This window comes from Anomalospiza imberbis, chromosome 1, assembly GCF_031753505.1.
Source record: "Anomalospiza imberbis isolate Cuckoo-Finch-1a 21T00152 chromosome 1, ASM3175350v1, whole genome shotgun sequence".
Lineage (NCBI taxonomy): Eukaryota > Metazoa > Chordata > Aves > Passeriformes > Viduidae > Anomalospiza > Anomalospiza imberbis.
Window position 1 is genome coordinate 135,594,103 of NC_089681.1, and position 25,214 is coordinate 135,619,316.

Below are 25,214 nucleotides of genomic sequence, written 5' to 3' on the forward strand. Positions count from 1 at the left end.
AGTTGTTCTTAAATGAGTTTCTTCATTTTTATAAAATACAGAAAGGAAGCCACACAAGGTTCCTGGGAAAAACCAACATTCCCTGTATCTAGAATCTCTGACTAGGTTATATTTGCTTCTTACATGCTTTCAGCCAAATGTAATGGCTGCACCCCAGATCTGCACCCTTAAACTGCTAGTGAGTCTTGGGTTGCTGTGGTGTCAGAACAGATACACAAATGGCTGCTGTCAAGTTTTTTTGAGATCAAAGCCTGAAGTGAGGGGAATTTGATCATTATGGGAGGAAATGTTTTTCTTTTTTTTTTTTCCCAGATGAATCATAGTGCTCATCCCTCTACTTATTAAATGACAGTTCAAGTAAAAAATATCAGGAAGAGAATTTTCTATATTTATAATGAAATTTACATGGTATGAGGAACCCCAATGCAGCTGAGGACATTTTCAACTAAATAAGGCAATGAGACAAGCAGGGTTTTCATCCAGGATTCCTCCTGCTGTAGGCTGTCAAAGCTCTATTTACAGGAGTTTATTGGGCAGGCTTTGCAAGGAAAAGGGAGCCTGTGTAGCACTGGCTGAGCAGGGCAGTATTCACCAGCCAGACTTCCTTCTTTGCAAGTGAGTAGTCAGCCAGGGAGCACTGAGGCATGGGACTAGAGAAAAATGGTAGGCAAGCACTGCTGGCTGGTGGTTCTCAGCTACAGGAGTGGTCCTTTGGGCACACAGCCTGGATGTAGAAGATCTGTGTTGGGAGTTGTTCAGATCCATGGCAGAGCACACAATCTGGGAGGTTGTGGAAGTGGAACACAGCTATTTCCATTAAATAACCTCTCTTAAAAAGCAGTAATCCCAGGTCACCAGACTTGGAGAAATGAGAGGTGCTGGAGCAAGTCCAGAGAAGGGCAACAAAGTTGGTGAAGGGTCTGGAGCACAACTCCAATGAGGACCATCTGAGGGAGCGGGGGGAGTTTAGCCTGGAGAAGAGGAGGCTCAGAGGTGACCTTATCACTCTCTACAACTGCCTGAAAGGAGGGTGCAGCCCGGGGTGGGGGTGTGGGTTGGGCTCTTCTCCCTGGCAGCTGGAGACGGGACAAGAGGATGTGGCCTCCAGCTGCACCAGGGGAGGTGCAGGCTGGACATCAGGAGGAATTTCTTCACTGAAAGGTTTGTTAAGCATTGGAATGGATTTCCCAGGGAAGTGATGGAGTCACCATCCTTGGAATTGCTTAAGAAACAGCTGGACATGGTACTTCATGCCGTGGTCTACCTGGTCAAGGCTGGACTTGATGATCTTAGAGGTCTTTTCCAATGTTTATTATTCTGTCGTTCTGTATTAGTGTCAGCCAGAGACTGAAACTGCTTCCCTCAGTGGGGCTGTGGGACTTAGGTGTGAGAGATCAAACACTGCCAACCTCTGCTGTACACAATCTGAAAGTTCTCAGTCTCTTGCAGCTTCCACTTCTAGGTCTCTGTCAGAGTAATCCCTCTGGCTTTTTCCAGATTGCTAAGAATTTGCAGCCATCAGCTGTAATTCCCAAATCTGGCTGTGTTAAATATCCATGAATTAAAAATACCTAAAAGTTACGAACCAGAATGTTGAAGAGCAGTGCTTTTCTCAGTGCAAATTCCAAACTTGAGTAGTTACATCCTCATGCTGTGTACAATTAGAACAGTAAAAAGGAATGCATTTAGATGTTGTAAGCAGTAATAACTTATTAACTTCTCATTATCAAGTCCTGGAATTCCAGTTGCTGTATTTCCATTTTTACTGATTACTTTCAACTCCCTCTACAAAACCTATACAATTACTGCTTTTTTCTCTTTTTTTTCCTTCCTGCTTAATTCTGAGCGTGGCTTTATACTTCTGTCTCCCTAAGATGTGGAACAGCTCTAAATCAAGCATGTAACATTTCACTTAAACGACGACATGAAGATGGTTTTGTCTGTTTCTCCAGGTGGCTTAATAAATAGAGACCTTTGGTCCCTTAGATATTTATCACAGCTGTAACCACTATTTCTCCAGTCTTCAGTATGAAATCTGTTGTAACTCATAGTTAATTTACATTAGCCTCCACAGATGTTGATTCCTCAAGATTGCTGTCTTCCAAGCTTATCATTGTATGTCAGAATGTACAGACAGTTCAACCTAAAGGGCTGTGGATACTGACTCATCTTCATTCAAACATTTTTGCTCATCCTTGAATGTTTGAAGCACATGCAGCTCTCCTCAGTTCATGTAGTTTGTGGTGGTGTTCAGGATACACATGCATATTGTATACACATTTCAGCGTATTTGGAGCTTTCAGCGAGGGCTGAGTATGAAAGTAATTATTTGTTGTAGAATTGAGTGTGTCTACAACTTAGGTAGGAACCTTTGTGGTAGTGCTAAATGAGCTAGCTGAGATACTGATATGAATAAAGATTTTTTCTTAGATTTACTAAACCTTCTTGAATGTTATCTGGCAGCCACACTGTTCACATGCCTTTCCTGACCCTTAACTCTGTATTTCATTTATTCTCATGGAGAAGAACTTCAACTTTTATTATCATCACTGGTTTACCCTTTTTTTTATTTTTTACTAACCAAGTACTGACTCAGTATAATTGGGAAGTCTGAGTAGGAAAATCCCTCCATTTCAACCTGTTAGTCAATCTGTCTTCCTCCTGATAAACCCTTTAGGGAATGTCTGTGTCACATCAAAGTTTCCAGTTTCTCCTACACATTGCTCCTGAGGCATGTCCCAGCACTGACAGCACCTCTTCAGGCAGATACAACAGCAAGGTGTGGGCTGGCAGCAGAGAAGGGAGCCTCAGCACAGCTCTCCAGTCCTTAGCTCTGCTAATGCCTAACTAGGCTGTAGCCTTAAGCAAGTCTCACTGTGACTTTGTGCATCTTATTTACCCTTCTAGTAGGATAGGGATGGTAGTGCCAACCTGGCACTTCCAAAGCACTTCAACAGCTACTGTGTGAATGGTTTTTGTACCAGTGTTGTAAAATATCAATTAAAATTACTGTTAGAGGGGAAACATCGGTTTTCCTTTTACATAGAAAGCACATGGCCAGATCTTGCTAAAGATACTTTAAGTCTTAATGAAAAACAAGATACAAGAGACTTTACTATGGAGAGACTGGACTTCAATAAAAACCTTTTCTTTATAATGGAATATAGAAATAACATAATTGCCCTGTTAATAGGTGAATTATTTCACTCCTCCTTTCTGCTTCATTACCTGCTGCAGAAAGGTATAGGCCATCTGGAAAACAAGTCCATCAAACTCACTATTAATCACACTTGGATATTTAATTTGCACCCCCAACCTTTAATTTTACTAAGTAAATTATTTCTGTATTTATCAGAAACTAATAAAAAAGCAAATTTTACTTTGTATTATCCAATACAAGTAGCTACCACATCTGCTGAATTTCAGTAGCAGTGAACATGCAAATCTAAGTGCAAAAGGAAATCACAGCTTTACTTTCTGGTGAAACAAAGAAAGCAAAACCTTACTGTGTAATTTGGAGGCAAAACTCTGAAATGCATTTTCATTCCTATATTCAATTTTTAAAAGGAATGATGGAGGTCCAAGCTTAGAAAGCTACCTGCCCCAACATGGTATTTCTTTCTCCTCAATTCTTTTGCACAGCTTACACGTATGTACAACACAAGAGCTGAGATGAAAAGCATTTTTTTAATTGAAACCTTTATCTTTGTCAAAATGGTATTTTTGAATGTATAAAGCAATCTTTGCAGAGCACACACACAAGAAGTATACAAGTAATTTCAGTTGGAATAATTGTAATCTAGAATACAATAATGCTTTATCTGTTCGACATTGATGAATTAAATAATGTTACAGCATACATAGTGATGCATTCTTAGGAGACAGTAAAAAATCTTTAGGCATAATGAGAGCCTTTTCATTGGGATTTTCCTAGTGCCCCAAATTTGGCTTCATTTCTTTTTTCAGTTTTTCATGCAGTCATGATCTCTGACAAAATTTTTGAATATCCTACAGACAGGCCATTAGGTGTTTCTATTCAACAGCACTGAATTTTTTAGGGATTTTTTAAGGTAGTGTTTCCACTTTGGACTCCTCTTGTGTTTAAAAATAAAATAGGGAAGATATGCCTCTTCTCTCAAACAAATGGAAAGTCAGATAACTCCAGGTGGCCCATTTGCAATGCAGCAAGGTAGCAACAGCCCATATTAAGAGCCCAGTCAAGCCTGCTGTACCTATTGAAATCAAGGAATCTTACTTATATTTAATACAGGTTACTGAAATTAATTTATTGCATCTAAAAGTCATTGTTTAACATGGATTATCTGTAAACTGGCTTAGAAAAACACCATTGTTCTCTTAGGTGCAAAATGTTAAAAAGATACTTGCTCATTCATTACAGAAGAAGCAGTCTGCATTTCAGATAAGAAACTAAAACAATAAATGTAATCATTATCCAACTGCAATTAAATTAACATTATTCATTCTGGCTTCTCTGTATACCCATGACCTTTACAAGCCTTTATTTATCACACATAACAAAAAATTTAAACAGCTAATTTTGCAGGAGTCAACACTGACGTATTACTGGTCATTTCTCATTTTAAATTATTGTGCTACCTTACCCTTAATTAAAAAGATGTCTGCTGTACATGGGAGAGTTTTTATTTCTACAATGTAAAAGGGTTTCTGATGGTCATAGGGGAACTAAATGGTGTTAAAGTTTACTTAACTTCATGTGGAAGTTGATCATATCAGCAAAACACACTTTAGTAATTCACTGGGATCTAGATCCCCATTCCAACCTCACACTATATTCATTTATGAATGAGGAGATGGTTTTTCTTATGGACTGTCCTTAGTATATCTGTGATGGGACAAGGGCAAGATCAAACCTCACTGGATAATGCAAGATACCTTAGACACTCAGTTCACTGTGCTGGGACTTCATTCACCACCCCATATGTGTCTCCATGACCCATCTCTGCTGTTGGTGTTCTGCAGCTGTGCAACCCCTTTCTCCTTCATCATGAGGGAATTGCTGTTGCCGTTAACATTTCCTGTAGCTGAAGCTGAAGGGAAGGAGACCAAGCTCACCAGGTGACCATATTTGTGGTCTCTTGTCCCTCCAGGGCCAGTTCTGTGGTCTTCCTAGGCATTAGGAACCCTGCACTCTGTTGTCTCTGTGCCAAACGACCTATGAACCCAAGCAGCCCTGTATCTTAGCATTGTCAGAATTGCATATAGATTTTCAACAAGCAAATACCCAAGATATTTTTCTAGTTATCTATGTGCCAGCCAAAGTAATCTGCAAGTCAGTGTCTAACTCTGAATTGGGAGACTGCCAGGGGACAATAGTTCCATTTTGTGTTAAAATCTTGATTTCATTTCTATTAGAATGAAGGCATTTTTCACATGTTTGCAGAAATAGAGACCAGAATTTGAGTACACTAACATAGACTACATTGGATGTGATGGACATGGTCATGCTGTGTTGCCCAGTGGCACGTGATTTGGCTTGAAATGAAAAGCCTCAGCAGGAGACCTGGAGGAAAATCTTCACTGTGATAATGTAGAGGACAATCTCTGAAACAGAGGCCTAATGCTAGTTCCCTCATTCAGCACCTTAAAGATTTACTTGAGTCTGAAAAAAACATCACCCCTGCCACACAGGTGCCCATTACGAGGCAGTGGCCTCACAGTAGCCATTACCCTTCAGAGCCCTTTTCTGAATGTGGAGCATCAGCCCTTTTCAGAAGGAGAGGCCTGTGCCAGGCAGACCTCTGGGCTGTTCCAGCCTGGCATTCATTTTGTGGCATTTGTCCCTGTGGGCAGTCAGGACTCAAATGGATAAACCCATTCTCTGCTGATGAAAATGTCCAAACTAGTTGCTTACTTGAATTACTGTAAGCAGTAAAAGTGGCTGTGTGGATTTTTTTTTCCTCTCTTTCATGAAATTCTCTCCTGTTTTTTCCAAAGGCCTCCAGTTCTGTGAAGAAATAAGCATTGTTGTCTTCTGCTTTTTTACAGTTGTGGCCAAAGTAGAAGACTCTCGCCCAATGCAGAGACCCCCAAGAAGGCCACGGAAGCCCAAGACATTAAATAATCCAGAAGACTCTACCTATTACACTCTAATACATGTGAGTTTAAGAAGCTTTTCTGGGATAAAACTGTCAGATAATTCCACCTAAACTATCTTTCTTCTTGCCCAATTTCCGTTATTCTTTTCTAATGCAGCATAAAACCTTGAGTCCTGGTGAAAGGAGGCAGGCCACAAACCTCAAATTTCAAACAAGACTTGAAATGGAAGTTCAGAGTTACCCAGACCGGGGAGCTATGCCAGACTAGTATTTACTTTTGCACCTAAACACACTTTCATTATGGGCATAAGTAGCATTTGCATTTTCAATACCCACATCAAGTGCCCTGTCTCCATAGCTTCTTTGTAAGTCACAGGAGAGAACCAGGAGAGGCACAGGTTTGTTTGGAGCTATTTTGAGCATCTAAATTAGTACTTGATCTTGCAAAGAGAGCAAATATTAAAATAAATTGTATTAGTATGCACACTGCAACTTCCTTTACAAATGTGTCAGATTGTGATTATGAAGGCACTGGCAAACACCAACAGCTCAGGAGACTAATGGATTTGAGTGTCGCTATATATAGCCTTTGGTCCAAGTTCAGATACCAAGTGTTGCTTTCCCCTCTTGACTTCAGTGCCCTTAAACATAGGAAAAAAGGCAAGAAAGTAAGCAGAAAGAGTGAAAATGTAAAAGCAGCTCAGAAAGCACTTCCAACAAAAAAAGCAATTAAACTGATTTGCTCGAGGTGCCTGTATCTTAGTGACCTATTTTAACAGCCGGCAAGAACCCAGCTAATAAACTAACCGTAGCAATTGCTTCTCCTTTCAACAGAAGGTGTCACCAGGGCCTGTAGGGACGGTTGTGTCTGGCATACCAAAAAAAGACAAATACAGCTATGTTTTATTCTGGGACTTTGAAATAACACAGCTTTGGAACAGTGATATAAATTTGCGTGTAAGAATAAAATTTTTTTTGTGGACTGAAATGAAAAGCCTGACACAGAATCTGTATTTGGAAATTTCTGAGAAGCACAATTCTGAAGTAAATGCCTATTTAGGAAGCTAAAGACTATAAGGTCAGGAATATAGTATTTTCTGAGAGCTAATTTGTTACATAGCCAGCTCCATACCAGAAAACAGCCACAGCATCAGTGCAAACAAAAACTGCAGTAGTGCCAGGACATTTTTAATAAATCTTTTAGCAACAGCTTTTCAAGGTATTAATCAATATTACCTTCAATGAGTTGTATTTTCAAAAAGGTGTGAAAAAGAGAAACCTGTCTTCCTGACATGAAGTTCACTGGTCAGGGAAAGGTTCAACATAAATATCTATACACTGAAGCTTAGAAAGCAGACCAACTAGTTGTTAAATTCTTAGACCTTGGGTAAGTCATTAAGCTCTAACTTTAGATAATAGTCAGCTTTAGAGGGCAGTCAGCTTTCCCAGCTGTTACGGATTTTCTACCTTATTAAAAATCTCTGTGACCTTCAGGCATTCACAGATTATTATCAAGCTCAGATCATATGAAAGTGAAGAAATGCTTTTCTTGAGTGCATTAAAAAAAAAAATATGAGTGCATTTTTAAGAAAAATTCTCTATCTTTTGCAAAATCAGATATATCTCTCACGTCATGCTGCAGACATTAATTGGACACCTTACATTCTCACACATCTCCTTGCCTATCAGATGACCTACAGGGGTATACAAGTATAAATGAAGCCTGACAATAGCCCGTTACTTATATAAGGCATGAGAATTTTATTTTAGGGTATATTTCTTTAAATCATCCTATCATTTTGGAATTATATATCATGTTCATTTGCCTGCATACTGAAGTCCATTAGGATTTCTGATTCTCAGTGACTTTACAGTCCCTAGTTCTAATATGCATTCACTCATTTGCAAGAATCACAATTAAGACCACAATCTGCACTAAAAATACCGCCTTCGAAGTATGATGTTTTAGGTGATGCAGCATAGCATTGTTTTGGCTGTAGGGATAGAACTATATTAGAGATAAGAAATTATTCACATTCCCTATAAATCTTCTCTCCTCTGCATTTTTAGAAATCTTGTATCCTAAAGGTTCTTTTGTCACCTATTCTTTTGTTTTTAAATGGGGCCTTTGTCCATTTTTTTCTGCTAAACCTGTGTGAAGACTACGTTGGCATTAATGAGAATAGGATTATGCCTCTTCCCACTGCATTGCTTCTATTAATGGAAATTCTTATGGCATCACAGTAAATATGCCTCAGTGAGATAGTGTTGTCAACTTCATTAAAACAACTATAGCTATTTGAAAGTTTTAGATCTCCTGTTTCTGTTCTGATCATCATTACTTTGGCTTTTTTTCACGGTATGGCAACAAATTTGGGAGCAACAATGGTAATCTCATTCACAGTCTCAAAGGTTCTTAAAAGAGGGTTATCTGGGTCATTTGCTCATTTTCTATAATTTCTTTTACTGAAAAATATACAACACTCTCCTACTTAACACTGATGAATTGTAAATTTGCATAACCTTTCCTTTTATTATTTTTAATTACTTTTTCTTTTCTTAGAAATCAATACAAGATGAAAAACGGAAACCAAGGAAAGAAAGGTAATTTTTTTCATTATCTCACTATTGTCACTCCAGTACTCTAGAATAGTTTTTAGCTGTACTTCAACCAGGAGAATAAAGCATTGAAGAAAGAATGGTAATTTGGTGATTCACAGGGGGACATGTATACAAAGTTGAAATGCAATTTTCATTGACTAAAATCTATTACAGAATTCAGCCATTCAGTTTTCCTAAAACATGCTCCTTTACCATGGTAACACAGGCATTATAATAAGATAAGGTCCACATCAAAGATAGTTCTGACACAGAAAATAATTGAAGGTGCTTAAAATTCTAGTCAAAGCAAATGGGCAACCAGTTTTTGTCAGCAAAAATACAAAGACTGTCAAAATTTTCTCCTAAAAATATATGAGTGTCTGGAAATTGATAATAAAAAAATTAAAACAATAACTATGAATAACAGCTAAAGAAGAGTAGCCCTTGAAATTTGAACCAGAAGTGTTTTCTTCCCAGTGTAACTAACCTATTTTGATGGATCTCTGCAGCAAAGAAGGAAGCAATATGTATATTCTGTCCTTCCGTATCTTAGATTCTTATGAGTGCTGCAGACTTGGTTGGCAGCTCCTGACATACATCATAGCTGTATTTTATTTGTGTTTCTATATTGAGGCTTTCCTGCTGCCCCCTCAGTGGCACTGCTGTGGCATCACGTGTGTGATGGCAGCCCGCTCATAGCTGCTAGATGATTGGGCTCTCTGCACTGTCCTCGGCTCAATACAAACTTGCAGAATACAAATTCCATGGCTAAAATACGTATCTTAGAGGATGTTACATGACATTTATTTAAAATATGCTTCACGGCATTGAGCTTCATTCAATCACAGTTTAAATTGCATTTGATTATGCCATAGCTTAAAGGATTGAACGTATCTCCATGTCCCCCATGTTTGGTCTCTTTCAGCTTTTTTTCTCAGGTCATTTGGATCCTAAAAAAATTTCACACCTATTGACTGCAGTCTAGGGAAAAAAAACCAAACAACCTAACAAACCAAAATCTAGTGTTTTCTCTCATTGGCCTCAATTAGGTTTCACTCATCTTAAATCTAGTTAACCAGTTCTCTGACTGCATCTTCTCTCATGTGCTGACTCTGTATTAGTGGAACATAGCAAGTGAAATCATTTAATTACTTCTGGTTTCTAACAACATGAGGATTGAATTCTAAACTTCTCTATTCAGTTTCTTTTTAGGATATTATTTCTTTCCTTAGCCATTCTAAAATGGATGTTAGGATTGATTTTTTTTCTGTATGTATAATATCCTGGATAGCATTCACCTAACAAAATAAGAGATATCTGCATTATTGATACCCATATCTGATCTAGTTGCTTTAGACTCTCTACTCAGAGAAAAAAGTGGTCATATTTAGGAAAAGTATTCATCTCTTGCTCAAAGAGATATCTAAAACAGATCAGATTAATTATACCATAAAAATGCCTCTCCACTGAGTCTAATGGCAAACCCCAAAAATTTCAGTCATGTCTCCTTTATGAATATATAAAATTACTTAGCATTTCAAAATTCTCAATATCTATGTTGTACAGCAGTCACACTTCAGAGGCTGATTTTTTGTGCCTATACATATTTTTCCTTAGATCCTTAACACATAAACAGAATAATGATATTTGGCTGCCTTGGGTTTGTACACTGAAAATAATATTGAAAAGTGAAAGTGTTGACTTAGTGTTCTTATTTATTGACAGTCTGAGCAAAGTGCTAGATTTAGATATCTACTACCAAGAAATTTCATCTACTGACTCCAGCTCCAAGGACAGCAGCACTACCACAAGAAGGAAGAGATATCCAATTGAGCGCAGGACTTCGATTTTACGAGCTACTGAGCGGTAATTCATACAAAATAGTAATAGGAAAAAATAAATATGATCCTTGTTGACATATTTAAAATATTAATAAAAAGAAATGCACTTTCAAATTACACATAAATCTATTACTTTAGACATGAAACTTTGCCAAATTATCTTGTAAAACATATAGCTAAAATTTCCCATCTCTAAATGGGAATATCTCACATATTCCCCATGTAAGAGGAATAAATTCCAGTGTGATTGGTGTTCAGCCTACCTGACAATTTTTGGTTTCCCAAGGGCCAGATGGATAGACATTCTGCATCTCTGATCTAAAATAAAATTAAACTGAAGCAGAACCTAAAAACTGTATTTCTGATTAGTTAGGTTTTAAACAGGGTGGATGTGCACCAGACTTCCTGCATGTTTTCTGTAGGTAGGACTCCAGCTTGACTGCCTCCTTCTCCTGCTGTCCTGTAGCAGCACAGTTGTCTGTAGCCTGCATGCACCTCGCCAAGGTGGGCAACCAGGAAAAAGACCCCAAAGGGAGGGTTTGCTCAACCTCCTTTCTTCCCACATAGACTTCAATAGAGGGTGACCACTGAGAGGCTAAGAACTTCATATTCTCACTCTTGCCAGTGCACTCACACACACTGCACATACAAACACACATCTTAATATTATTGTATCTTCTTGCATGTTCCTAAGTGTAAGAAAAGCTTGGAAAACTATCTAGGTCAAAGTCTTAAGGGAAATGCTAAGCCTGGGATGAGCACTGAATTTGAAAACGCATCTGTAGTAATAGAGGAAATGTTTGTAGAGCATTCTGAATGTAGAATATTTTGTGCACCTTACATATTTCATTTCTGGCCTTTTTTCACGTAGGATCTAAATTAGTTTCAGGAAAGTGAAGACGTGTAATTAAAAGTAATAATATCAGGGAATTACCATATAGTTTACAACCATGAGAAAATGTTGCATTTCTAAGGTGATTAATTACACCAAATCAAATCTGTCACCCTGAGATCTGGTTTAGGTGAGTTTTGCTACTGAGCAAATTTCTTACCCTTTACTCTTTGCTGTTCTAATTGCAGCCTAAGTAGCCATAGTAAAACAAAATATGTGTAACTTCTAAATGTACAGTTACCTCAGAGGGCAGATGAATGCAATTAATAAACATTTCTGCACTTCAGTATCTCTTGAATAGGGTCACCAGGACTGTACATCCAATGACTGTACAGCCATCTCAATCTACTTCAAGAAGTGAAGCATTGAGTACTTCTTATTTAGCAGTTTACATTTGACATTGGTATAGGACCAGTAGTGGGGGCACCTTAAGTGTAGAACACTACAAATTTTGTAATTATTTCAGAGTAATTTACTTTTTAAATAACTTTTATTTTTAATCTTGCTCCATGGTAACAGCTGATGCCACATCACTATTCCAGCTTGTCAGAGGTGGCATCCAAAATGCATCCTGCCATTTGAAAATAAAATGAAATGAGATGGACGCTTATAGTGAACTCCACAGGCAGGTTAAATACAGAGCAAACAAATTTATGCCAACTGAAAATCTGGTACAGTAACCATCAGGCAAATGCTGCTGCAAAGCATCCCCATGCTCTTAACGTTTTTATGTCCTTTTATTATGTACCCTTCATAGGAGAACATGTTGTTCTCCTGTGATCATCTGCTTCTAGCATATAATGTGTTTGTTCCGAGGTGCCTGTTTTGTGCGGCACAGGAAGAGGCCTAGCAAAGTCAGCTGATTTTTTTCCTTTCTCCTTTTATTTTTCCCCCACAAGGGTGGAGGTTAAGCAGTCGATTAGGAGTGTTTGCCAAGGTAAATGTTTTGACTTTAATTTCTAAAACACTTCTGTGCTTAATCCCTAGGTCGAGGGTTGCAGAAAGACCCCTGGAAGAGAGCAAAGCTGAAGATAATCCCTATGACTACAGACGACTGCTGCGGAAGACCTCACAGCGCCGGCGCCTTATCCAGCAGTTCTAGCTGCTGCTGCTGTTCCTGCTGCCATTTGGCTTTTATTAGCATAAATTTTTTTTATCATTTTATACCATGTGTTTCCTTTTTTTTTTTTTTTTTTTTAATCTTCAGTGTTTCAAGTTTATGTGTGTGTTCATATGAATATGAATTACTATGGTTTACAGCCCAAGACCATTGCAAAGGGACACTGTCAGTCACATATCCTATTCTTCCCTAATATAAAAATCAGCTTTCTTTCGTGTACCATTGCTACATCCTAAAATTATTAAACAGCTTAAGTCTAGTTTACTTTCCTCAGTGCATATTTCTTTTTTTCCGTTTCATCAGTCTCATCCAATCAAAATAATAATTTACTTTATAGTTCCCTAGTTAAGCTAATTTCCATATTCACCTTCAGAAAAGCTTAGTTATTGTTTCTAATAAATTGTTCTACAGGGAAAAAAATTACAATAGCACCATGGGGGAATTTCTGCTTGTTTTAGTTTACATTGCTTAAATTTTGGGATGACCTGTTTGTGGCAAGTGTCCCTTTAATGAAAATGTATACAATTAATTGGATAGCCTACTATAGCAATTTATTTCATTATTGACTTTACTGTAAAGCTAGTAGCCAGTTTTAAAGGTCAATATTGTGTGTATAATCTTTATGTTGGAGATGTCCATTTATGGGAAGTATATCCAGCCCTCTCCTCTACCTCTGAGCTTTGTGACTAAGTGATGAACTTCTAAATCATGTTTGCTTTGTTCTCATTTGCATTAGATTTTTAGGAATCTTAATCTCTGGGGTACCAAGAAAGGAATAGAAATACACTCTCTGGTTGATTGCTGCTGAAATGTAATGATCATTCTTAATCAGTTCCACTAGAAATTAAATGAAAATAAAAGCAATAGCCACAGTGTTCAAATTTCCCCCTGATTCCCTATTCAAAAGACCTTATTTCACAGAAACCACACAGATAATTGCAGCGCTTCCTTTCAGGATTCATAATTGCATGTTCCCAGCTGCAAAGCAAGAGAAGGCAAATTTCATGATGCCAGCATAAAGGCCTGATCCTACTCCGTTCCTCAGTTCTCCTAAATGTGACAATTGGCGGCAGCAGTCAGCCAGAGGGGCTGGGTTTTGTCCATTCCCCAAGCACATTTGGCCTTTTCCCCAGAGACAGATAACCATCGCTTCCTGATCTGTAACTAGTTACAAGGCTGTGCATGGGATTAAAATACACTACAATGTAAAATTTGCTATAAATTGTTAAAATTTTGAAATCTGTTTTAAAGTTGCTTTGTCATGTATTAATAAAACAGTAAATAAAAATGTACAAAGCAGTGATACGGTTGATTGTGTCTGAATTACATCCAGAACCGACAAAACACGGTGGACTGGGGCATGAGTGAACAAGGCAGGGAAGGGCTCGCAGCAGCCTCTGGCCGTGGAAAGCTGGAATTATTGTCTATGTGCAAGCCAGTGTGATGCGGCAACTGGAACAGACTAATTTCACAAGAAGAGATGCCTGGACTGGTTTTCTTCTGCTTTCCCACCACAGCAGTGTTTTAAAGCATTGAGCCATTTCTGTGAGGTCTCATGGTAGGCACTTCTCATAACCATGTGGGTGCCTACAAAAAGCAGAGATGCCCGGGCTGAACACAGGGCCTGGCTGCGAGCGGCGTGGGGACCCTGCTTGACCAGCCGTCTCGGCAGAGCCACATTCTCACCTGGCGTGCTCCTGCCCGCCCCCCTCCAAGGCCAGGGTTTGAAATCCCTCCTAAGTCAGAGGAGAGGCAGCTGCGGCAGGGAAACTCTCCCACGAAGACCCGGCTGGGTGGAAAAGGGAGGTTTGGTTGCCTTCAGAGACGTCGTGAAGGGAACAGAACAGTTGTTGTCGTGCTCTTCCCGTCTGGCCGCCGGGCCCTTTGCCTCCTCGGGGCTGGAGCCAGGATGGCGGTTCCTCCAGGGTCCCCAAGTCGGAATGTTGCGGGAAGCCCCCGGGAGCGCCCCGGGGCTCCAGGGACACGCGGGGGCAGCCGCGGCGTCGCGCAAGGCTCCTCCAGCACGTCCCTACGAGCCAGGACGCCCCTTGCCTGCCCGGGAGCAGGAGGCAGAGCGGGCGCGCAGCCCCCCGCGGGCCCCTCCACCAGCGCCTTTTCCGCGGCGGCCTGGCCCGACGGGGCACCCGCCGGTCGCTGTGGGCTGGGCCGATGGGACGGCGGGGGCTCGGGGGCTGTCTATTCCCCACCCCGGGACCGCCGGCGGCACGGGCTGGGCTGGCCCGGCCTCGGCGCCGCCGCCCAGGAGCGCCCGGCTCGCAAGTGCGGAGGTGCCCCGGTGCAAAAGTGGGACGTGTGGTGGGGAGATTTCCCTTCGCTTTGCATCTTAAAGGACTGAGGACACTTCGCCGTAGTCTCAACCTTCCCCTCGAGGTACCAGGCTGGACCACCGCGGCCGCCCACGCCAAGACTTGGAAAACTACCACTCCACTCCGCTCAGCGGCACCGGGCGGCTCAGCCCTCTCCGCCCGCCCCGCCGGATGGACCGTCGGTAGGGTGAAGAGAGCACGGGCACCCTGGCTCGCTTTGGCCCCCCAGGGCAGCTGCAGCCCCAGCTCAAGCGGCTCCTGTAGCTCGGGTCTGCCCCGAGTGCTGCCGTTCTCCCACCGCCGCCCCCCGCTCCTCCGATGCAGCAGGGTGCGGACACGCTTTAGAACAGCCGACGCCGTCGCCGCTGGCCGCCTCAGCGGGCACCTCTTCCGTGGAGCCGCCCGCCCCGTCCCGGGCAGCAGCGCCTGCGGGGCGCGGCCGCAGCAGCTCGGCGGAGCGCGCCCCGGGGGCGCCCACGGGAGACGCTCCCACCCACGCGTGCCCGGGTCGCTCCCGCCCCTTCGCCTGCCGCCGCCTGGCGCAGCCGCGCGCACTTACACACCCGCACACTCACACTCACGCACACTCGCTCCGGCCGCCTGGGCTGCAGATCGCCGCTCCTCGCCCGCCCCGCCGGTTCGCCTCCGCCATGGCAAGCCCCGGCTCCGGCTTCTGGCCCTTCGGAGCCGAGGAGGGCTCCGCAGCCGCCGAGACCCCCGGCACAGGTAGGAGGACGCCGAGCGGGACCGGCCCGACGGAGCCGCCGAGATAGCGCTGCCCGGTCGCCAGAGCCTCCTTTGTGACAGCTCGACCGGCGGGACGAAGCGGTGCGGTGCGGGCGGCGGGGACCGACGGCGACTCGAGCCCGGGCCAGCGCCGCGGGGCTCTGCGGGGCAGGCGGTTCCTGGGGAGCGGGGCCGGGGGTCGGGCGAGACGCCCTCAGCCCACTGCCCCACGGACCCTCCTCCCCTCGATTTTCTTTTACAGCCAGAGCCTGGTGTCAGGTTGCCCAGAAGTTCACGGGAGGGATCGGAAACAAACTCTGTGGTAAGGGCAGGGAGGCCTCGGTAGCCCGCGGCGGGGGCGCGGCTGCGCGCCCCCGGCGCGCCGCGGGATCTGCCCCGGGCCAGGCGGGCGGGGGACGAGGGTCGATGCCCCGGTAATGAGGCCGTTTGTCCGTGTTGCTGTCAAGCCCTGCTCTACGGAGATGCCGAGAAGCCCGTGGAAACCGGCGCCAGGGCAGCAACCCCGGGGGTAGCGGAGCCGAGGCCGACCTGCACCTGCGACAAAAAGCCCTGCGGTTGTCAAAAAGCGGACGTGAATTACGCCTTTCTGCACTCAACAGGTAACGGCGCTCCCGGGGCACGCTGCTTCTCTAAAACTAACAAGAAAAAAACAGCGGTTCGGTCGGGAAATCGCCCCCGCCCGCGTTGCGCGGAGGCGTGGGGGGGATCCGGCTGTGCGCGGTGGAGCTCTGCGCCCTCAGCCCTAGCCCCCGCCGGGCATTTCTCAAATCTGCGAAAAATCACGCAAAAAAAAAAAAAAAATCCCGAAAAGAAAAACCCAAAGCAGTAAAATCTCGCGTATTGGAGCCCGCAGCTCTTTTCCTTCTAGGGAGCACTGAAAGCATCGACCTTCTCATTGAAGACCCTGCGATGTAATTAAGGTTGGAGGGGAGGAGGGAGACAGAGTGCTCTCCTACTCATTTGCTTTAATTCGAGATATTTTTGCACTTCATCTTTTCTGACCTTGGAGGTATCGTCTCCTCCAGTGAATAGATCCCAGCTCCCCGCCAACATGCAATAGCTGAGGACCCTCCCGTTTGCTCGGCAGCCCGGGTCCCCAAATTAGGGGCTTCCACTATAGTCTGCTTTTGACTGAGCCATCTCTCTTAAACAAAAGCTTTGTGCACGTCAAGACCCCGTGCAGCATTTCCTCAGAGAAAGGAATTACATTATCAACAAGTCACTTGCATAGGAGAGACACCAAGAAGGTATTTTGTTGCAAGGCAAATGACAGTTTTAAGGGTGCTGCTTGTAGCATTTGTTGCTCAATCTTTATTTCCCGTGAGATTCGTTTTCCTTTTTGTCTTGTTTCCCTGGTCTCACTGTCTTATTGGCCAATTTAGATAAGATACTAAATCTTGTTATCTTTCAGAACATTCCTCAAAATACAACCTTGCCAATTTGGTTATTAAATGAAAACAAAACCTGCTTTTATTGACTACAGTGTAAAGATTTTGTAAACATAAATGGGAGAAGGCTTTGTTCAGAATCTATGCATGTGGTCATAAAACGAAGTTAACTTTTAAATTTGTCCATTCCCAGATCTTCTGCCAACATGCAATGGAGAAGTAACTACTATGTCTTTCCTGCAAGACGTTGTGGACATTTTACTTCAGTATGTGGTGAAAAGTTTTGATAGATCAACAAAAGTTATTGATTTCCATTACCCAAATGAGCTGCTCCAGGAATATAACTGGGAACTGGCAGACCAGCCACAGACCTTGGAAGAAATTTTATTGAACTGCAGAACCACTCTGAAGTATGCAATTAAAACAGGTAATAGCAATTCTCATTTTCTACCCACTATGGTCTCATCCATTGATTAAAGGTGTCGTTTCAATTTAGCTTGAAACGTTAAAGACTGAAGCAGCAACTGTATTTTGTCAGCTCCAAGCAATTTCTAGCAGAGACAGAAATCGTTCTCCAAAATGATAAAGCACTCCAGCAGCTCCATCTCTGTAGCTGTCAGTGCAGCCTCGCACACCCTTTCCAATTTAAAATTAATGCGTCTGTGCGTCGGAGATGCCGAGTTTGCCGCTGAGCAGACTTTGCATCGCCTTCCCCACTTTCTGCCGTTCCTTTTCATCATTTCACGTGTGATGCCCCGGCGATTGCCTCTTGCTCCCTGCAGAGCTGTGTGCGGCGGGCGCGGAGCTCGGGGCAGAGGGGGAGTCCCTGCACGGGGGCAGCAGGGACCAGCCCATTTAGCAGCCGAAATCACAGTAAACGGCCTGTAAATTCCAGCTCTGAGCGGCCATTTGCCGTGTCTGTCACTTCGCCTGCAAGACATAAAATAAAAAGAGAATTTAGCAGACCCTTACACAGAAATATCGAGGATTTAGTTTCAACTTCAGGCTTAAGCAATAAAACCAAAGTCCTATTTGTTTCAACAGCCATTTCCTGGTTTTCACTGGGGAAGGCAGGGATGGATTGACTCCTCCCTGGCTGGGATGCCCCGTTAGTCGTGCCCCCCTGTGGGGCTCGCCCAGGCGTGGGGAAGCGCCCGACTCTGCACCGGGGCCACCTTAAACTGCGGCGGAGCAGGCGCCGCAATTACGGCTGTCATTGGGAAATAATAAGGGGTCCGGAGAGCTCTTAGTGGGAATTTGAATTACTGAGAAATGGCTTAGAAATAAATGTGAAGCCGTTTACTGAAAGAGACAAAAGGCTGATTTGTGATTAGAGGTTGAGAGGAAAACAAAAAAAATCTCAGGTTTTGAGAAGAGAACAGAACAGACTGATCCTGGTAAAGATTGTGAGGGATCTGTGTAATCCTTCTCGTTTAGTGGTGGAAATGACCATCCGCATGTTTTGATGCATGTGTCGGGTGCTGTCAAGATGTTTGTAAAATACTGGCTTAAATAGTTAGGTACGTGATACCCAGAGGAGCAAAGTCGATCGGTCCAGAGATCTATATGATGTGTCTGGGTAGGGCATAGGAAACGTATTTGCACAGAATAATGAAGAATGTGGGATCTGTGATTCTGGGAAATGAAAAAATAGGCTTTCTTAGCTGATTTTCATTAATCGTTTTTGTTATAGCCTGTTTTCACATAACAGACCTATTTAATTTTGTGCATCCAAAAAAGACTCTTTAAAACAATGTTACCATTTCTCTTCCTCTTCATAAACATCGGAGGCTTTCCCATCTTGGCATTTTATAATTTGTTTTAATGAAAATAATGTTTTTAAAGTCTGAAAACGGATGCTGGGGGTTTTTGTGAAATGTGGTGGCGTGGCGGGGTTCAGCCCAGAGGGTGCAGAGCCACCTCGCTTGGCTGCTGCTGGGGTGACAGCCCCAGCCTGGCGGTTCATGAAATGCGTGGGGTTTACATCTGGAAGCACCTCCGGCGTGTGCTTCGGAGTGAAACACTGGAATTACCCTCAGAGGAAGGACAGTATGGTGAGGTTTCTGGCGGCAGCGTCGGCCTCCACTCCTGCCGCAGAAGCCCCTCGGACACGTCCCCTCCTGGGCGGCGTTTGGCTGCAGGGGCCCGGGAGGCTGATTGAAAAATAAATTGTATTGCATTAGCCTCACAGCTGGATACCCAGGTCCAGGGATTCGACGAGGCAGATGGCTGATTTTTCGGCCGAGGGGCAGGTGTGGGTTGCTCCTAGGTGTTGCCTGCATGCCACGGCTCACTGGGGTGCCCGGGGAAACCACGCTTTCTTCCCCCTTACCAGCAGAGACAGAATTCTCGCTGAGAGGATGTAAAAGGCAGTGACTGCGAATGCAGGGAAAGATGGGTGTTAAATTCAGCTACTGTGCTCTGGACAATTGAAAATGAGCAGGGGAATTGAAATACGAGCGTTTAAAAATGGCTTGGAAACTCCAGGAAGGGTGCGAGGAGCCGGTTCTGGCCCAGCCTTGCTCCTGGCAGCCCCGGTGCTGGCCGTGCACGCAGTGAGGCTGCAAGCACGGCCAGACTCAGTGCTGCCAGCCGTGCCTTCATCCGTGCTGTCTGGCCGTGCCCAGCCCTTCTCGTCGCTTCCCCGTGGGGGCTGTGGAGGCCGGCTGTTCACGCTGGGCATGCCCGTGCCTCAAGCCGGGGCAGGTGGGAGTGTGTTTGGGTGGGTGTGTGGGGCAGAGGCAACGCCCTTAGTGGGGAAAGCCCGGCCTCGGGTGTCCCTGTGCCTTGGCCCTGGCTCTTGGCCGTCATCTCCCGATTTACTCTGGGATATCTGTGACTACATTATATATTGCTAAACAAACCATTAAGTAATAATCTCCTATTTTCACCTCTCAAGCAATTCTTCACCCTGTCACAATCTCTTTTCTAGTACCTCTTTGTTCAGGAACAACTTCAACAAAGGATGTGTATTTCAGGCAGAGGCACCCGGGGAGAGATTTTTGAGCAGCTCTCACAGACTCTTCTTACCTGGCCAGTGGAGCCTGTATTCTAAGCAATGCCTCGGTTTTCCATGGCCATCTAGCCAAGGGAAGAGAGCTCGCTCACCTAGCGAGGCGTCACATGGACAGGCAAAGCCCTGCAGCTGGGGCAGGGGTCAGGTTGGAGCAGTACATTCCCTGCCTTTCTGTGTTACAGCCGCGCTGCAGAAGGGAAGGGCACGGAGTGGAGGCGGCTGTGTCACAGGTGTGGGTGCAGGGTGCTCCCCGCAGCAGCAGCTGCTGCCCTCTCTGTCCTGACATCTCTCGATGCAGCACTGCTCCCTCCGCCTCGCTCGCTCCAGGGCGCAGCTGCCCGACTGCGTGCGCCCGGCCCGTTCCTACGGCGGCTCCCAAAGCAGGTGGTGTGCTGGGAGGTTTGCTTGAAGAAACAAGCAGTGACAACAGGGCTGTCGCCTTGGGCTGGTTGTGGGCCTGACAGAGAACCGCTGAGACACTGCAGCTGCAGATACAAATTCTGCTACTCCCCAGCTTTGTGGATTTATTTCCAAAACAGGAATTTTTGTAACCTTCTTTTGAGTCTTCCTGTAGTCCTGATCCACTAAAGGCTTTTAGCTCCTAATTTTCTGTTGCTTTCAGGTGAAATTTGTCATCCAGCTGTGATATGGAACCTAAGCTATAAATATGGAAATCTCCTTCAAAATTCCTCCGTCAGGGGAGGTGCAGTTCTCTGCAGGCATAGACCCTGAGCAGAATTGCTGAGGTTGTGGTGGTGGTGATGGGGTGCACACATGTCTTAGGTCCACCGAGCCCACTCAAGAATGTGAAGAGCAGGGAGCAAGATCCAGTTCATTCTGCTGCATCTGAGCATCATTCCTTGGTGCTCAGGGGCTTTGGCTGCCTGTCTTTGGCAGCACAGACCAAGGAAAGGTGGCAGTTCCTGTCAGTGAGAGGGGAAGCTCCGTGCAAAATGCGATCAGGCGGGATGGCAATAGCACAGGGCTGGTCTCAGGTTAAGGGTGCGAGCAAGTGGAATTTGCGCGTGTCCCCTGCCCCATATCCTCAGCTCTGGTCTGCCTGCTCGGCTTGATTACTCTGCCTTTGTGTGCTGCAGGGTGGGAGCTGGGGAGCAATTCCCCATGCTGCTCTGCCAGCCATGTGTCCACGCCTGATAAGAGGCCACAAGAGACCGAAGATAAGTTTTCTCTCAGCGCTGGGTCTGCATTTCCTCAATCATCTTGCTCTATCTTTTGTTTTCTCTGATGGCAATAACAGTACATCGTCTAAGGGTCAGGACAGGTGTTTTCCAAGCAGAGGCTGCTGTCCTTTGAGTTGGATGGCATTTAAGTAATTGTGGACCATCCATAATTTGTACCAGTAATTATGCCACTTATCAAGGGCTTGTGGGAAGTAACTATTAAAAATGGAATTTTAATGCTTCCTGTGTTTAATGGCTCTAGGCATGTTTTTAAGGAAAATCTCTTGGAAAAAAAACAGGAGCCAATTAGATTAACCAAGTAAAGAGACTATCAGCTCACTGAATATAGTCTTGTGCATAATTCTGCTGGAGCAGTAGTGCTTGTTTTTATAGCGTTTGATTAAAATCACAGTTGCGAGTAGCCAGGCTATTTGTAATTGCACTCTGACAGTGAAGAAATGACAAGGACCACCACCTTCCCTGCCATCTTCGTACAATCATCAGCCATTGAGTCATGTGCAAAGCAGTCACCAAAATACTCCATTTTCTCATTTCGCCCTGTCTATTACAATCATTAGCCATTCATCACTGATGTTATATGTTCTGGCAAGCTATTCAGATGGTGTCTCATGTATGCCTTTCAAACCTAGTCAGGCAAAACCATATCCAGTGACAACATGTGACACACTAACGGGAGCAAACAGCTATTTTTGTGAGGCAGCAATGTGCTAATTTTCAAGGCATATTGAAAGGATAATAGGGAATGTTGGAATTAATTACTCTGTGTTGAGTATAATTACTCTGATTTTACTGACTTTGGAATGAAAAAGAAGAGAAATTATCCTGCCTTTTTCAAGAAATGTATTTACTGCCATTTGCTTTGTTTCATACCTTGAAAGCACTTCCTTCTCTATAGAAATATGGAGGTAAATATACTGTTCAGCACTGAATAGTTTCATTCAGAGTCATCAGCCTTTTGGTAACATTTTCCATCTTATGCAGGGCACCCTAGATATTTTAATCAACTTTCAACTGGGTTGGACATGGTTGGATTGGCGGCAGACTGGCTGACATCAGCAGCAAATACTAATATGTAAGTAGAAGATTTTTTTATTTAATATATAGATATTTAATGTAATTTCACAGTTATACTCTAAAATACTAGTTCCTGTATCCAAGTTAAAGAATAATTTTATGTTAAAATTGCTGGGGAAAAAATAAGCTCTTTCTTAAATGGTTGCAACAGTTATTTATAGAAAGACCTTCAGTGTTGTCCTGTAGGCTGTCATTTAAAAATTTTCATCATCGTGATAGGATGTTGGTTGTGCTGCCTCCCGAAAGCATACAAAAAATATGTACAGATTAGCATTTTGCATGCATAAATATGTAAAATGAAAGGGGTACTGAGTGAGCAGTTGCATTCATGTAGAGGGGTTATGTACAGTTCATACCCGGGGCAGTCAAAGCCATTGCTTTCTGTAAGAAAGAGATGCAGAATTTAAAGTGTGGGGTTTTTTTCACTTTGGGATTAGGAAGCATTTTGGTGTACTTGCTTAGCTTCATGCACTGTCTGACCATTATGAATGGGACTGCTGACATGTGCCTCCAGACATGCACATGGGTTTGTGCAAGGCAAAGGGGCTCTGCCCAGCATCTCTTGGATGAAGGGTAAAGCCTTGAACCTGGAAGAGGTGGGCAAGGTTTTATTCACTGAAGTGGGTGGAAATGGATTCTTAAGCGCTCCCTGCATTTCTCCTTCTAGACATTTGATGTCAAATCAGAAAGAAGACTGTGGGAAGTATTGTGAAACAGAACTCTACCCAGTATAAGATAGAATATATTGTGGCTATAATGTAATGTAATATTGGAAAAAGATGTATTAGTTTTGTAGATTAAAGCATTAAATATGGACATTACTACATTTCAGGTTCACCTATGAAATTGCTCCAGTGTTTGTACTTTTGGAATATGTCACACTAAGGAAAATGAGAGAGATGGTTGGCTGGCCAGGGGGCTGTGGCGATGGGATATTTTCACCTGGTACATGACATTTCAAGCTTTCTCTATTTTTCAGACTGTGGTATATGACATCCCCTGCAGCTAAAGAGTAAATATAATTAAATATGCATGTTTGAGAGGACACTTGCTAGTAAACACCAGTGGCCTCTTTGAGATAAAGTATTGCATGTTTATGAATTTCAGGGATGTGATTATGAGGATCTGTTTGAGCAAATTGCTCTGCATGATGAGCAGCTGTAATGGCACATGGGAAACATAATGAGAAGAGACATTTGCCTTGCAGTTTTGCTTTGCCCCCACTTTTTATGGATTCCATGAAATAGAAAGACTGTTATATTAATAACGGAGGGAAGAAACACAACAAAGCTCTCCATCTCCTCAGAGTAAATTGGAGCAAACAGGGAAAGACATAGCATACCTTCCAGCAATTTTAGTAGAGTCAGGAAGACCCTGGCAGCATTAGAGCATGCTGTTAGCTTTCCATGTGAAGCTGACCTGTTTTTCTCAGTGGGGTACTTGGGTGCTTAGTTAATCTGAGTGCTTAAAGGCTTAGAAGCCTGGTTTCTTCAGGGCAAGTTAGTAAGGCAAAAAAGTTGTGTAGACAAATCATTGACAAACATTCTTAAGACTTTTTTTTTAATCATTCCACTTAGTCTTTTGATTTATACTCTTTGTCACCTCTTCTCTGACTCTGTAATTTCATTGCTCAAAAATTTTGGCCTGTCTATCTTAGAAAATTGCAAAGTAATGAAAGAATTTACATTGGGTGTAATATCTTGGCTTGTCAAAAGAGAACAGACTGTTAGCTGTTGCAGAAGGAGCCTTTCTGGAAGGGAAGTTAGTTGACTTAATGGAGAGAGAAAGAGTGCACTCCTGAGTAGAGGAAAGGCTTCACTGATAACAGCCTAGGACATTCAGCTCTCCAAGGCCATGAAGGTCAGGCAAGGCTCGTCTTCAGCTTCTCACATCTGAATGCATGTGTGGGAAGTGATATGGGAGTTTTATTCTGTCCCTTTCCACAGATGAGAAGAATTGACATTGCTTTTTCATGAGTTCTTAGTTAAAAAGCCTGAGACCAAAAGCACTGACAGCTTTTATTGTGGTGCTTAGAGATCCCCCTGAAAACCTTGGCCTCCATCACACCGGGCATCTGAGTGTGTATCACGAGCCCAGGACCAAAGTGAAAGCTTTTGGAAACTGATTGGTGGTTGGTTACCAACCCTGACCTGACTCGGTACAGCTGCCCTTAGTTCCTCACCTTCCCACTGGGCTGGTCAGGGACCTGCAGGGTGAGAGAAGAGCAAAAGCAGTGCATGCCAGCTCTGCAGGGCAAAGCCGGGCATGGCAGCGGGCTGGGTGAAAGGCTCAAGTGCGTGTGCCAGATCTGCCCGAGTCTGGCAAGCTCAGGTAGAGCTAGTGTGAGTCAGGAAAGGTGTGTGCCTTAGGAGGTGCTGCTGGCAGCTGGGGCTGCAAAAGGTGCTGCCTGGCATGGGGCCAGGGTATTGCTGGTGTGTCAGCTCACTTCATTTCATCGAGCTGAAACCCATGTGGGGATGGGCTCTCTGGCAGGCGTGTACCTGCACTGGCATTTGCAGGGCTGCCCCCTTTCTTTCTCTCTTTCTTTCTCTCTTTCTCCCTCTCTTTCTCCCTCTCTTTCTCCCTCTCTTTCTCCCTCTCTTTCTCCCTCTCTTTCTCCCTCTCTTTTCTTTCTCTCTCTTTCTTTCTCTCTCTTTCTTTCTCTCTCTCTGCAATTTCTGGTTTGTGCAAAGTGCATATTTATAATTTTCTCCCTTAAGGCAGCAATACTCAGTATGCAGGTTCTGCTTTTTTAGGCAATAATCAAAATAATTTCTTTGCTGTCTTCTCACTTCATGGCTTTAAGCTGTTGACCTTACTGTTGCAAAGAAAAGGTTCTCTCTGCATTCTCTGGAATGAAATATACAGTATCAATACATGTGAAACATAAAGGCCTGACTGTTTTCTCCAAATTCTGTAGGTGTGTTTT

General features: G+C 43.8%; 2 protein-coding genes across 7 annotated transcripts in view; both read left to right on the top strand.

Moving 5' to 3' along the window:
- MYO3A (myosin IIIA) overlaps nucleotides 1-12,750 on the top strand; it is a 117,146-nt gene extending 104,396 nt beyond the window's left edge. For all 6 annotated transcript variants that reach the window (XM_068171856.1, XM_068171898.1, XM_068171851.1 and 3 more), the window contains 4 exons: nucleotides 6,028-6,137; nucleotides 8,641-8,681; nucleotides 10,404-10,544; nucleotides 12,399-12,750. In XM_068171856.1, the coding sequence (XP_068027957.1) occupies nucleotides 6,028-6,137; nucleotides 8,641-8,681; nucleotides 10,404-10,544; nucleotides 12,399-12,513 (407 nt within the window). In that variant the 3' untranslated portion in view covers nucleotides 12,514-12,750. The remainder of the gene's footprint in view (nucleotides 1-6,027; nucleotides 6,138-8,640; nucleotides 8,682-10,403; nucleotides 10,545-12,398) is intronic.
- Nucleotides 12,751-15,388: 2,638 nt separating this feature from the next.
- The window catches only part of GAD2 (glutamate decarboxylase 2), a 40,601-nt gene continuing 30,775 nt past the window's right edge, over nucleotides 15,389-25,214 (top strand). Inside the window, exons 1-6 of the mRNA XM_068171911.1 lie at nucleotides 15,389-15,584; nucleotides 15,847-15,906; nucleotides 16,052-16,204; nucleotides 17,187-17,420; nucleotides 22,193-22,283; nucleotides 23,118-23,230. Of these exons, the coding sequence (XP_068028012.1) occupies nucleotides 15,509-15,584; nucleotides 15,847-15,906; nucleotides 16,052-16,204; nucleotides 17,187-17,420; nucleotides 22,193-22,283; nucleotides 23,118-23,230 (727 nt within the window). The 5' untranslated portion in view covers nucleotides 15,389-15,508. The remainder of the gene's footprint in view (nucleotides 15,585-15,846; nucleotides 15,907-16,051; nucleotides 16,205-17,186; nucleotides 17,421-22,192; nucleotides 22,284-23,117; nucleotides 23,231-25,214) is intronic.